The sequence below is a fragment of the Nansenia antarctica genome (genome assembly GCF_963989245.1).
Source record: "Nansenia antarctica genome assembly, chromosome: 20".
NCBI lineage: Eukaryota > Metazoa > Chordata > Actinopteri > Argentiniformes > Microstomatidae > Nansenia > Nansenia antarctica.
The window spans coordinates 21,506,342-21,518,841 of NC_137693.1; the positions used below are offsets into that span (position 1 = coordinate 21,506,342).

Consider the following 12,500-nt stretch of genomic DNA (forward strand, 5'->3'; position numbering starts at 1 on the left):
AGCTTAGATTTAAATATTTGTGGAGTTTGGGCCTGTTTGATTTCTTCAGGGAGTTTGTTCCAGGAGCACGCAGCAGGGTGACTGAAAGCTGCTTCACTGTGTTTTGTTTTAATTCTTGTAATGATTAGCTGATTAGTATCAGCTGACCATAGGGGCCTTGCTGGAATATAGAATGGGAGGAGATCTGATATGTATTTTGGTCCAAGACCATTTTGTGATTTGTATGTAATTAGGAGTACTTTTAATTAAATTCTCTGAGAGACTGATAGCCAGTGTAGGGATCTCAGGATTGGTGTAATGTGTTCAAATTTCAAACTGAGCATGAACGAGTGTGCGTGTGTATGTGTGTTGAGTGTGTGTGTGTGTGTGTGTTTCCATTCTGTTCAGAATGGATTATGGGAGAGAAGGAGGATAGACAATTGGAGTCATGCCCTTTATGTGAAGGCGAGGAGTGATGGTGCGTTGGTTCATGACATGTCGGAACTCGGAAACTCAAGAGATTTTCTGACTTGGAAACTCATTGTACAAAAATGATACCCTGACTTTCCGATTTGTAAAGAATGCACCATGAGTCTTAGGAGGAGATAAAAGGGAGAGAGAAGAAGAAGAGAGAGAACAGAGAGAAGAAGTGAACATTAACAGGGAGGCGTTGACATTTGAAACAACCTCAGGACTGTGAGAGAGATGTTGGAGTTTGACTTTTTCCTTCTTTGACGTCCCTTTTGGGGAGAACACCTCTGTTCACCTTCCACCTCTATTCTGCAGCACTTCCTGGTAGTCTCCTGACCTCTGACCCTGTGTTCTGATTGGTCCTTTACCACAGGGAATAGATAGAATCAGAACATCATGGGTGTGTCTGAACAGACGATAGATGCATAATAAAGATGCTGGATTAATAATGGTGAATATCAGTATAACGACATACAGTAAATGACAAAGGACTCCAGGAAGTGTTCTCCGCTAACAAGAAAAGGTGACCTTTAAAGTCCTCTCCACTCCTCCTCTGTCCAGGGCCCTGTTATTGTTGTTGCAGAAATGGCCCTAGATATATAACCTAAATTATGTTCATTTGAGTTGGCTAATGTCCGTACTGAATTAGCTCTTAAAGCTACCTCATTAAAGAGGACCATCTCGTTAAGGCTATTCATAATCGCCGTGGACGCACTAATGAGCTCAGCGTGTGTGTGTGCGTGTGTGTGAGTGTGAGTGTGTGTGTGTGTGTGTGTGTGTGTGAGTGTGTGTGTGTGTGTGTGTGTGTGTGTGTGTGTGTGCGTGCGTGTGCGTGTGTGTGTGTGTCGGTGCTGGGACGTGAAACCAAGGGTGAGAGAGGGAAGGAGGCTGGGGGAGGGAGGGAGGGAGGGAGGGAGGGAAGGAAGGGATAAAGAGCATTTTAAATGTCAGAGCCGTGATAGAGAACCCCTCAGATGAGAGAGAGTCAGCCTCGGGCGGCGAAAGAACAAAATAACATCCGGTAGAGAACATCGAGCTGCTTCGTTATGGACTTTTTTCTCCGCTCCCCGGTGACTGTTTTTTCCCATTGTTCCCGATAAAATCATCCGTTTGTTAAAACACCCTCTCTGGAAAGATGATTTCCGACAGGCGGTTTATAAAAATAAAATGCGTTTGTCTCTGTGTTTGTCTATATCTGGAAAAATGTGTGTGTGTGTGTGTGTGTGTTTGATCGCTGCCCCTGTCCCTCCCAACAGGTCCAGCTGTCCCTGTACACGTATCTGTCGTCTGAGTTCATCGGCACGGCGACCATCTATACCACCATCCGCCGCGTGGGCACGGTGCTGCAGCTGATGCACACGCTGAAATACTACTACTGGGCCAGCAACCCTCTGGAGAGCAGCGGCATCACTCCCAAAGGCCTGGGTATGGACACACACACACACACACACACACACACACGCATGCACAGACACAGACACAGACACAGACACATACACATACACATACACATACACACACAGACACACACTCCTAAAGGCCTGGGTAGGTACACACACACACACACACATACAGATACATACACATACATACATACACACACACACTCACACAGCCACAAACTCGACCGAAATGTACTCCTACCCCCGCAGAAGAGGAAAAAAAAGAGAGAGAAAAAAGAGAGAGAGAGAGATAAGTGAAAGTAAAAAGAACAAAGGAGAGGAGGAATCCCACCTACACTGACATGAATATTATGCTGCACTTCAGGCATGAAAAAGACACAAGTCTTGAACTGTTACCCACTTTCTCCTCTCTTCTCCTTTCTACCCCACCCACTTTCTCTCTCCCTCCCTCCCTCTCCTTCTCTCTCCCTCCCTCTCTTTCTCTCTCTCTCTCTCTCTCTCTCTCTCTCTCTCTCTTTAATGGCTTCTTTTCATCGCCCTCTCCTTTTCTGTTCTATGCTGCTTTTGTGGACGCGGGCTGGGCTGTGGGTAGAAACGACTGTTAGAAGACTTTGTTCTGTGGACAGTTTTAGAGCAGAGGTTGTCTCGGCTGGTGCCAGACTCACCCCTGTGTAACTGGTGCTGAAAGTCTCCCTCCTCCTCCTCCTCCTCCACACCTACCGCAGCTCCTGGTCACAGCAGCAGGACGTCATTAAGAACGCTACATTACATACTGTACATGGCAAGGCCAGGTCAATGTCAGAGAGGACGACTTCTCTGCTTGAGAAAAACCCCCATCTGCCTGCCAAACTCTAAGGGCCCTTTTCCTGGTTGATGTCCTGTCTTGCACCGCGGCTCTTTATGCGGTGAATTGTAAAGGATTTTTAAGGGGCCATTGTGTCTCAGTCTTTTGTTCACCTGATTAGCGTAGTCATCAGGGACGACGTGCACAGACCGATGTTAGGGTGTTTTCTTATGTAAGGGTGTTGGTTTTTTAATATGCTTTCTCCAGCAGGGACGGGGGTGGGGTGGGGGTGGTGGGGGGGGGGGTGGAGTGTCTTTGTGAGTGGCAGGGCAAAGGGGCAGGTTTTTTTTGCCCCCCGTTCGCTGCCCCCTTGTGCCCGTCTCTGATACTCATGTAGTCATGACTACCCAGGCCGACCAACCCCGTCGTCAGTTGTTGCTGTGTTAATTGGCAGTTCTGAGAGAGCTTTGAGGAGTTCAGATAAAAGGGATCACGAAAGTCTGTCTAGCCCGCCTGGGCTGACTATAATTGCTACGGTTCCCATTGAAACATCTACTAATGTTCCTTCCAGTCTACGGTGTGTTTGTTTGTGTGTGTGTATGGGTGTTCACAAGTCCACATTATTGGTGTGTACATGTGTAACCCAAAGCTCCCTCGTTCCCTTAGAGGATATCTGTAATAACAAGAAGAGAGAAGGATTGTTTAAGTGCGCGCACAGACACACTTACACACACACACACACACGCACATAAACACACACACATTCCCATATACACACACACACACACACACACACACACGCACACAGATACACACACGTTTGTTGTGTCAAACAGAAATACTGTAGCTTATCATCTTTAAGATTTACTGCTACTCAGCTGAACAAACATTGAACATCAAACATTGAACACAAGGATGAAAGCCACAGACGTCGATAGAGAAAGACAGGGAGGGAGAGACAAAAAAACAAATAGAGGAAAGACAATAATGAAGTGGGCAATTATAGTTCCAAAGCGGAGGCTTGTTTTAGTCAAATATGAGAGCTTCTCTCAGAAAGACCTTCTACGCAACCTCATACACGCAAACACCTAGGAGTACTAACAACACACACACACACACACACACACACACACGCACACGCGCACACACACACACACACACACACACACACGACACACACAGGATTGAGATAAAGCTGAGTAATGGTTGGTCTCTGATGTAAGGCCTGTGTCGCCATACCGACGACACGCAGGAAGAGAAACGCATCAGCAGGAACTGGGACATGGCTGATGCTGTGGTGTGCGCAGGATTTATATAACACACACACACACACACACACACAGCATTGAACACACATGGGACGAGAACACTGGGGCTGGATGCCTTGTTTGTCTGTGTGCACGTTGATGTGTGCGTGCGAGAGAGAGACAGAGAGAGAGACAGAGAGAGAGAGAGAGAGAGAGAGAGAGAGAGAGAGAGAGAGAGAGAGAGAGAGAGAGACAGAGAGACAGAGAGAGAGACAGAGAGAGAGAGATGGAATGTTAGCACTATACTGAGAGGACTGGAAGTTGAAAACGGGGTCAGGCTGTCACAGGTAGTTCTCTTGTGACGACGAGTGCTATTCTGGCTCTGTATGCCCTTACAGTAGCCCCAGGGTGGCGAATGCCTGCACACCCTCACTGAGCAAGAGTCTTCTAATACTTTGTGTAATTCACTCTGACAGAAAAGAACAGACCCCCCCTCACAGCCCCTGTGTTTTTACGAGGAATGCCCCTAAACACAAGTCACTCCGTGCTTTAAATCTTTATGAGTTCAATGATTGATTTACAGTGTTTCTATCCTAGGTGTGTGTGGGTGGGTGTGTGTATCTTACATGACATATTTAGTTCATGTTTATATGACATTCTGTTCACGTTGGGTTGATGTGTGTCGTGTGTGTGTGTGTGTGTGTGTGTGTGTGTGTGTGTGTGTGTGTGTGTGTGTGTGCAGATGGGCCCAGGCCGTCCCAGAAGGAGATCATCTCTCTCAGAGCGTTCATGCTGCTCTTCCTCAAACAGCTCATTCTAAAGGTACAGTACACTAAACTACTACACTTCTAAAGGTACAGTACACTAAACTACTACACTTCTAAAGGTACAGTACACTAAACTACTACAGCAACATACGGCTGTTTGTCTGTCTGGTTGTTTGTTTTTGTACAAACTGTCCTTGGTAATCTGAGGTGTCATGTGTGGAGAATTTTGCATTCTGGATCTGCACTTTGGAAAAAGTCTGTGGTGTGTTTGTTTCTGTATGCGTGTGTGTGTGTGTGTGTGTGTATACACACATAAATATATGTGTTTGTGTATGTGTGTGTGTGTATACACATAAATATATGTTAATGTGTTCGTGTATGTGTGTGTGTGTGTGTGTGTGTGTGTGTGTGTGTGTGTGTGTGTGTACGTGATGTTCTTGTTGTGGGCTCATTTTGGTCTTGTTGACAAGAAATGTTAATGGTGGTTGCCAAGCAGCGTTCCATCCATTTCAATTAACTCCATTTCTGGTTCTCTTTTTGAGGTGCCCTTTTTTTTGGAGAGAAGTATGCAATATTAATATGTTCATCATCATAAACAGATATTTCCATAAATGTTTCAGTATATTAGGCTACTAGTCTTACTTTTACTAAGAAATGTATTATTCCACATCAACTGACTGCTTAGTGGGAGAAAGGCCCTGGTCAAGATGTTCGTTGGTCACAATTTCTCTCTTGGTTTTTGATCACGTTTTATGAATCACTTTAACGGTGTGTTCATAAGCAGAGTTTAAGTTAGCTATTTTCTGCTTTCTGGTGTCTGATTTTGTTGGGCATCTTTCATTGAAGCTGCTGTGTTTTGCTTCGAAATGACCGCTACCGTTTGCGGTAAAGTTGGTTTAGCATCGTCATGTCCAGGTAGAATGAAGCAAAATGGATCAGTCCAATCTGCATGAAACAGTCTATTCTCGTGTCTATGTTTTGGAAAAGATAAAGGAATTTTGGTAATATGAAAATTCTTATGAGATTAATTCGGTCAGCTATGGACAGTGGGAGGTTCATCCATCTATCCATGTCTTTTTTAAATTTTCCAAATAAAATGCAGAAATTCTTTCTGACTAGAAACTTGAAACTTGAACAGGGAAGAAAAAGTATGTGTGATCTCGATTCCAAGATATTTAAAGCCCTTGTTGGCAATTCTGAATGCAAAGTGCGATACAGGGATTACAGTGGCTAACTAATTAATAGGAAACATTTAACTTTTATCGTAATTGATTTTATAGCCTGAGAGTTTTCCGAAATGAGCTAGGGTGTTGAGGATGGAGGGAACATTTTAATGGGTCAGGTACATATACAAGAATTTCGTCTGCCTATAGGGATATTTTGTGTGTGAGGCTCCATCGCTCTATTCTCAGGAAGTCACTGGACTGTCTAAGAGCAATAGCCAGGGGTTCGATGGCTATCGCGAAGAGTAGAGGGGATAGACAGCAGCCCTGGCGTGTGCCTCTGCCTAGGAGGACGTATTCAGATTGTTCCATTCGTATTTACAACGGCTAGAGGGTTAGAGTAGAGGAGTGTTATCCATGAGATGAAAGAATCCTCAAATCCAAATGTGTTTACGGCTGAAACCAAATATTGCCATTCAATTCGGCTATCAAAAGCATTTTTTGAAGCGTCGAGCGAAATCACCATTTCGGCGGGGGAGTGAGATGGAAGTGAATAGATAATGTAAGCATCAATTTAATTGATCAATTTTCTGCTTTCTTGTCTCGTCTCCTCTCTGTGCTTCAGGATCGGGGCGTGAAGGAGGACGAACTGCAGAGTATTCTCAACTACCTACTGACAATGCATGAGGTAGATGATTCACCGTCTGCTGTGTGTGTGTTTGAGAGAGAGAGATAGAGAGAGAGAGAATGAGCGGACGTGTGATTTGTGCGATGGAGTTATCCTCCTATGCCTTAGGAGACACGCTGGGAGAATGAGACACAGAAAGAACAGCACAGCACGCACCTGACCATAATCACCCCTCTTATCCTCTCCTCCACATCTCCCTCTCTGCCGTCGGCCTCGCTCTCTTCCTCTCATTTGTACTCATATCTCTCTCTCTCTCTTCCTCTCATTTGTACCCATGTCTCTCTCCCCTCACACCCCCTCTCTCTCTCTCTTCCTCTCATTTGTACCCATGTCTCTCTCCCCTCACACCCCCCCTCTCTCTCTCTTCCTCTCATTTGTACTCATATCTCTCTCCCCTCACCCCCCCTCTCTCTCTCTCTTCCTCTCATTTGTACCCATGTCTCTCTCCCCTCACACCCCCTCTCTCTCTCTCTCTTCCTCTCATTTGTACCCATGTCTCTCTCCCCTCACACCCCCTCTCTCTCTCTCTTCCTCTCATATCTCTCTCCCCTCACCCCCCCTCTCTCTCTCTTCCTCTCATTTGTACTCATATCTCTCTCCCCTCACACCCCCTCTCTCTCACTCTTCCTCTCATTTGTACCCATATCTCTCTCCCCTCATTTGTACACATATCTCTCTCCTCTCATTTGTACTCATATCTCTCTCCCCTCACACCCCCTCTCTCTCACTCTTCCTCTCATTTGTACCCATATCTCTCTCCCCTCATTTGTACACATATCTCTCTCCCCTCATTTGTACACATATCTCTCTCCCCTCACACCCCCTCTCTCTCTCTCTTCCTCTCATTTGTACCCATGTCTCTCTCCCCTCACACCCCCTCTCTCTCTCTCTCTTCCTCTCATTTGTACTCATATCTCTCTCCCCTCACCCCCCCTCTCTCTCTCTCTTCCTCTCATATCTCTCTCCCCTCACCCCCCCTCTCTCTCTCTTCCTCTCATTTGTACTCATATCTCTCTCCCCTCACACCCCCTCTCTCTCACTCTTCCTCTCATTTGTACCCATATCTCTCTCCCCTCATTTGTACACATATCTCTCTCCTCTCATTTGTACTCATATCTCTCTCCCCTCACACCCCCCCTCTCTCTCTCTCCCCTCATTTGTACCCATATCTCTCTCCCCTCACCCCCCCCCCCCCTCTCTCTCTCTCTCTCTCTGTAGGATGAGAACATCCATGATGTGTTACAGTTGTTGGTGGCTCTGATGTCAGAGCACCCTGCTTCCATGATCCCAGCCTTCGACCAGAGGAACGGCATACGGTAAACACCTTCGCTGGCGCGCACACACACACTCACACACACAAACACACACACACACACACACACACACACACACAGACACACACACACACACACAAGCGCGTGCACACACACACACACACACACACACACACACACACAGACACACACACACACACACACACACACAAGCGCGCGCACACACACACACACACACACACACACACACTCGCACACACACACACACACACACACACACACACACACAATTTCTACAAGTCATGAGCTGTTTGTACACATATACAGTATAGAGCGTGTGTGTTTCAGCTATGCTGTGTCTGTGTTGCAGGGTGATCTGTAAGCTGCTGGCCTCTAAGAGTGAGAGTATCAGAGTCCAAGCTCTTAAAGTCCTGGGCTACTTCCTCAAGCACTTAGGACACAAGTGAGTACTGTGTCTGTCTGGTCTGTCTGTTTGTCTGTCGAGTCTGTCTGTCTGTCTGTCTGTGAATTGAATCCCCAGAGCTTCCCCCATAGTGGTAGAATAGAGTGTCCGGGGGAAATGATATCTTTACAATATACCTTTAATATATCTTAGTAATATAGGGTATCTTTGATTATCGTTTATGGAGGAGAAATGAGCGAAGGAATGGGAAAAGCTCGTTGAAAGGAGACATACGCAATGCATCCTTGCAGCTCATTTAAGGTCGGTTGAAAGAGCTTTGGGGTTGAGTGAGAAAGAGCACTGCAGTAAAAACTGAAGCAGGGCAGACCTGAAGGAGCTAGTGTTCCATGAGACGGCTCAGGCTGGGGCTGGGGCTGGGAGGTGTGTGTGTGTGTGTGTGTGTATGTCTGCGTGTGTGTGTGTGTATCTGTGTGTGTGTCTGTGTGTGTGTGTGTGTCTGCGTGTGTGTGTGTGTGTCTGTGTGTGTGTGTGTGTCTGCGTGTGTGTGTGTGTGTCTGTGTGTGTGTGTCTGCGTGTGTGTGTGTGTGTCTGCGTGTGTGTGTGTGTCTGTGTGTGTGTGTGTGTGTGTGTCTGCGTGTGAGTGTGCGCGTGTCGTGTGTGTGTGTGTGTGTGTGTGTGGAGGGGGGGGAATGGAATGAGATCCCAGCGGAATAATTGTTGTGACAGAGTGTGCTTCCTGTGGAGAAGAGCTCTGATCGGGAGCAGGGAATGCTGGGGGATTTATTTATCTCCAGTGACATCCTAGTTTCTCGGAGCACCATATCAGGATAAGCCTAGCACCTGGTCCCTGTGCTTACTACCCCTCCCTCTCCCTATAGCAACACGGCCCTGCACCTGAACCCAGTGATAATATAACACTGTTATCACCCTAACATCTGCCTTATCTAACCTCAGCCGTGTGCCTGAATGCTCTGAATGTCTCCCCCCATCCCCCATCCCTCTTCCCTCGCCTATGATATGATATGATATGATTCAGCAGAGCCCAGGACAATACTGGAGGTTCACATGCTCACATACATCTCTGTCTGGCCTGATAATACAGCCTCTTAGCTGAGAGAGAGCCTTGAGCTGTCACATTGTCACCAACATCCTGATTCTCCGCGCTGATAGAATAGGACCTCGGTCAGGCACGCTCCGTGCCCATCCTTACGAGGTTACCGTAGTGAACGTGCTATTGTTGTCATAGCGATAGTGCCGGTTGGTGACCTTGGCTTGTTTGTTCTGGTTTGTTTGCCTTGTTGACGAGGCCTGCCGGGTGGGTTCTGTCAGGGCCGGTTTGAGATGCTGTTAAGACCAGCGACAGCCTCCTTTTGAGTGTGTGTGTGTGTGTGTGTGTGTGTGTGTGTGTGTGTGTACGTTTGCTGCAGGAGGAAGGTGGAGATCATGCACACACACAGTCTGTTCACGCTGCTGGGGGAGAGGCTGATGATGCACACCAACACCGTCTCTGTCACCACCTACAACACTCTCTATGAGGTAGGTTACCATGGCAACATACAACACTCTCTATGAGGTAGGTCACCATGGCAACATACAACACTCTCTATGAGGTAGGTCACCATGGCAACATACAACACTCTCTATGAGGTAGGTCACCATGGCAACATACAACACTCTCTATGAGGTAGGTTACCATGGCAACATACAACACTCTCTATGAGGTAGGTCACCATGGCAACATACAACACTCTCTATGAGGTAGGTTACCATGGCAACATACAACACTCTCTATGAGGTAGGTTACCATAGCAACATACAACACTCTCTATGAGGTAGGTTACCATAGCAACATACAACACTCTCTATGAGGTAGGTTACCATGGCAACATACAACACTCTCTATGAGGTAGGTTACTATGACAACATACAACACTCTCTATGAGGTAGGTCACCATGGCAACATACAACACTCTCTATGAGGTAGGTTACTATGACAACATACAACACTCTCTATGAGGTAGGTTACCATGGCAACATACAACACTCGTTATGAGGTGGGTTAGCATGACAACAAGATGGCACGTTCGACGAGGAGTTTGCTCGGTATTTAATGTCATGTTGATTGACAGCTGTCATTTTCCTCCCTGTAGATTCTGACAGAGCAGGTGTGCACTCAGGTGGTCCACAAACCGCACCCAGAACCAGACTCTACCGTCAAGATCCAGAACCCCAGTAAGTCCGTCACTCACCTTCTATCTCTGGTACGGCCCGGGTGGTAAGAAAAATACAGTACGACTATGACCCACTTTACGGGCTTGCCGCTGCTATTTTCAGCGGGATAGACACACAACAATGCTGGAAATAGCTTGGAAAAACAAGCTTAAAATGGAGTTCTTATCCCAAATGATGTTTAACCCCTTAACCCCCCCCCCCCCCTCCTCTCTCTGTCTTTCAGTGATTTTGAAGGTGGTAGCGACTCTGCTGAAGAACTCCTCTCCCAGCGATGATCTGATGGAGGTCAGGAGGCTGTTCCTCTCTGATATGATCAAACTGTTCAGTAACAGCAGGGAGAACAGGCGGTGAGCACGCACGGAAACACACACACACACACACACACATACTCTACATACACACACATCACACGTATCACGCACCCACACACACACATACTGTACACACACACACACACACACACACACACACTACTCATCACTACAACTCTACTCTATTCCACCACTGATACCACTCTACTGTGGATGCTCAGGATCGTGAGTACACACACACACACACACACACACACACACACACACACACACACACACACACACACACTCACTCACTCTTGCATCAACTTGCTTGCTCGATCACACACGTACGCACGCACACACACACACGCACACACACACACACACACACACACACACACACACACTCACTCACTCTTGCATCAACTCTCTCTCTCCTGTGTGTTCAGCTGCTTGCTGCAGTGCTCGGTGTGGCAGGACTGGATGTTCTCCCTGGGGTACATCAACCCCAAGACCCCAGAGGAGCAGAAGATAGCCGAGATGGTCTACAACATCTTCCGGATCCTTCTCTACCACGCCATCAAATACGAGTGGGGAGGCTGGCGCGTGTGGGTCGACACTCTCTCCATCGCACACTCCAAGGTGAGAGAGTGTGTGTATCGTGTGTGTGTGTGTGTGTGTGTGTTGCTTTAGATATTGAGATTCCAATCAACCTACAAGGCTGATATAACGAGTACCAGGCTAAGATGTCAGCGATGAGTAGATATCGATTGCTGATACTGAGGGGGCGGCTGTGGCGCAGGAGGAAGAGCCGGCGTCTAATGATCGCGAGGTTGCCAGATTGCCGGTTCGAACTCCGGCTGGCCACGTGTCGATGTCTCCTCGGGCAAGACACTGAACCCCAAATTGCTCCCAATGAGCCCAATGATAGCTGATACTTGATCATTGATCATTTCTGACCATCTCTCTCTCCTGCAGGTCACCTACGAGGCCCATAAGGAGTACCTGGCCAAGATGTACGAGGAGTACCAGAGGCAGGAGGAGGAGAACATCAAGAAGGGCAAGAAAGGCTCCGTCTCCACCATCTCCGGCCTCTCCGCCGCCCCCGCCCCGGTCGTCAACGGCAACGGCAGCCTGGAGATCCGCGAGCTGGACGACAACTCCCAGACGCAGACCCCCGAGAACGAGGCGGAGTACGGGGAAGGAGGAGGGGTCGGCGGGGATTCCAGGAACCTCCTGGCCGAAGGGGCGGTGAAGGGACCCCACGGGGAGGTGCTGACCCCCGGGGAAGCCAGCTCAGGGGGTCCGGGGGTCCGTGTGGAAGTCCACGACCTGCTCGTGGACATCAAAGCGGAGAAAGTGGAGGCCACGGAGGTGAAGCTGGACGATTTGGACCTGTCTCCAGAGGGGCTGGGAGGGGGAGGAGGGGGAGGAGGGGGGGGAGGAGGAGGAGGTGGAGGAGGTGGAGGAGGAGGAGGAGGGGGGATGGAGAACGGACCGCTGGTGGAGGTAGACTCTCTCCTGGACAGCGCGTACTGCGCCGTGGTGCAGAAGCTGAACGGGAACCTGGCGCCGAAAGACGACCCGGCGGGGTCAGGGGTCACCATGGGGTCGGGGATGGGGCTCTCGGGGGTCAGCCTGGAGGACGACGGGAACATGGGGCCGCTCATCACGCTGGCCGACGAGAAGGACAGCGTGCCTAGCAACAACGGCTTTCTCTTCAGCAAGGTGAGGCTTTGACGCGTTTCGATCGAAAACGTATATCACGATACTGT

General features: G+C 48.3%; 1 protein-coding gene across 1 annotated transcript in view; it reads left to right on the top strand.

Moving 5' to 3' along the window:
- nbeaa (neurobeachin a) overlaps positions 1–12,500 on the top strand; it is a gene marked incomplete at both ends in the record, with an annotated part of 89,638 nt that overhangs the window by 43,939 nt on the left and 33,199 nt on the right. The window contains 11 exons of the mRNA XM_080549552.1: positions 1,707–1,875; positions 4,627–4,706; positions 6,440–6,502; positions 7,721–7,818; positions 8,147–8,239; positions 9,628–9,736; positions 10,351–10,432; positions 10,656–10,779; positions 11,175–11,367; positions 11,704–12,141; positions 12,190–12,453. Coding sequence (XP_080405678.1) covers positions 1,707–1,875; positions 4,627–4,706; positions 6,440–6,502; positions 7,721–7,818; positions 8,147–8,239; positions 9,628–9,736; positions 10,351–10,432; positions 10,656–10,779; positions 11,175–11,367; positions 11,704–12,141; positions 12,190–12,453 — 1,713 coding nt within the window. The remainder of the gene's footprint in view (positions 1–1,706; positions 1,876–4,626; positions 4,707–6,439; positions 6,503–7,720; positions 7,819–8,146; positions 8,240–9,627; positions 9,737–10,350; positions 10,433–10,655; positions 10,780–11,174; positions 11,368–11,703; positions 12,142–12,189; positions 12,454–12,500) is intronic.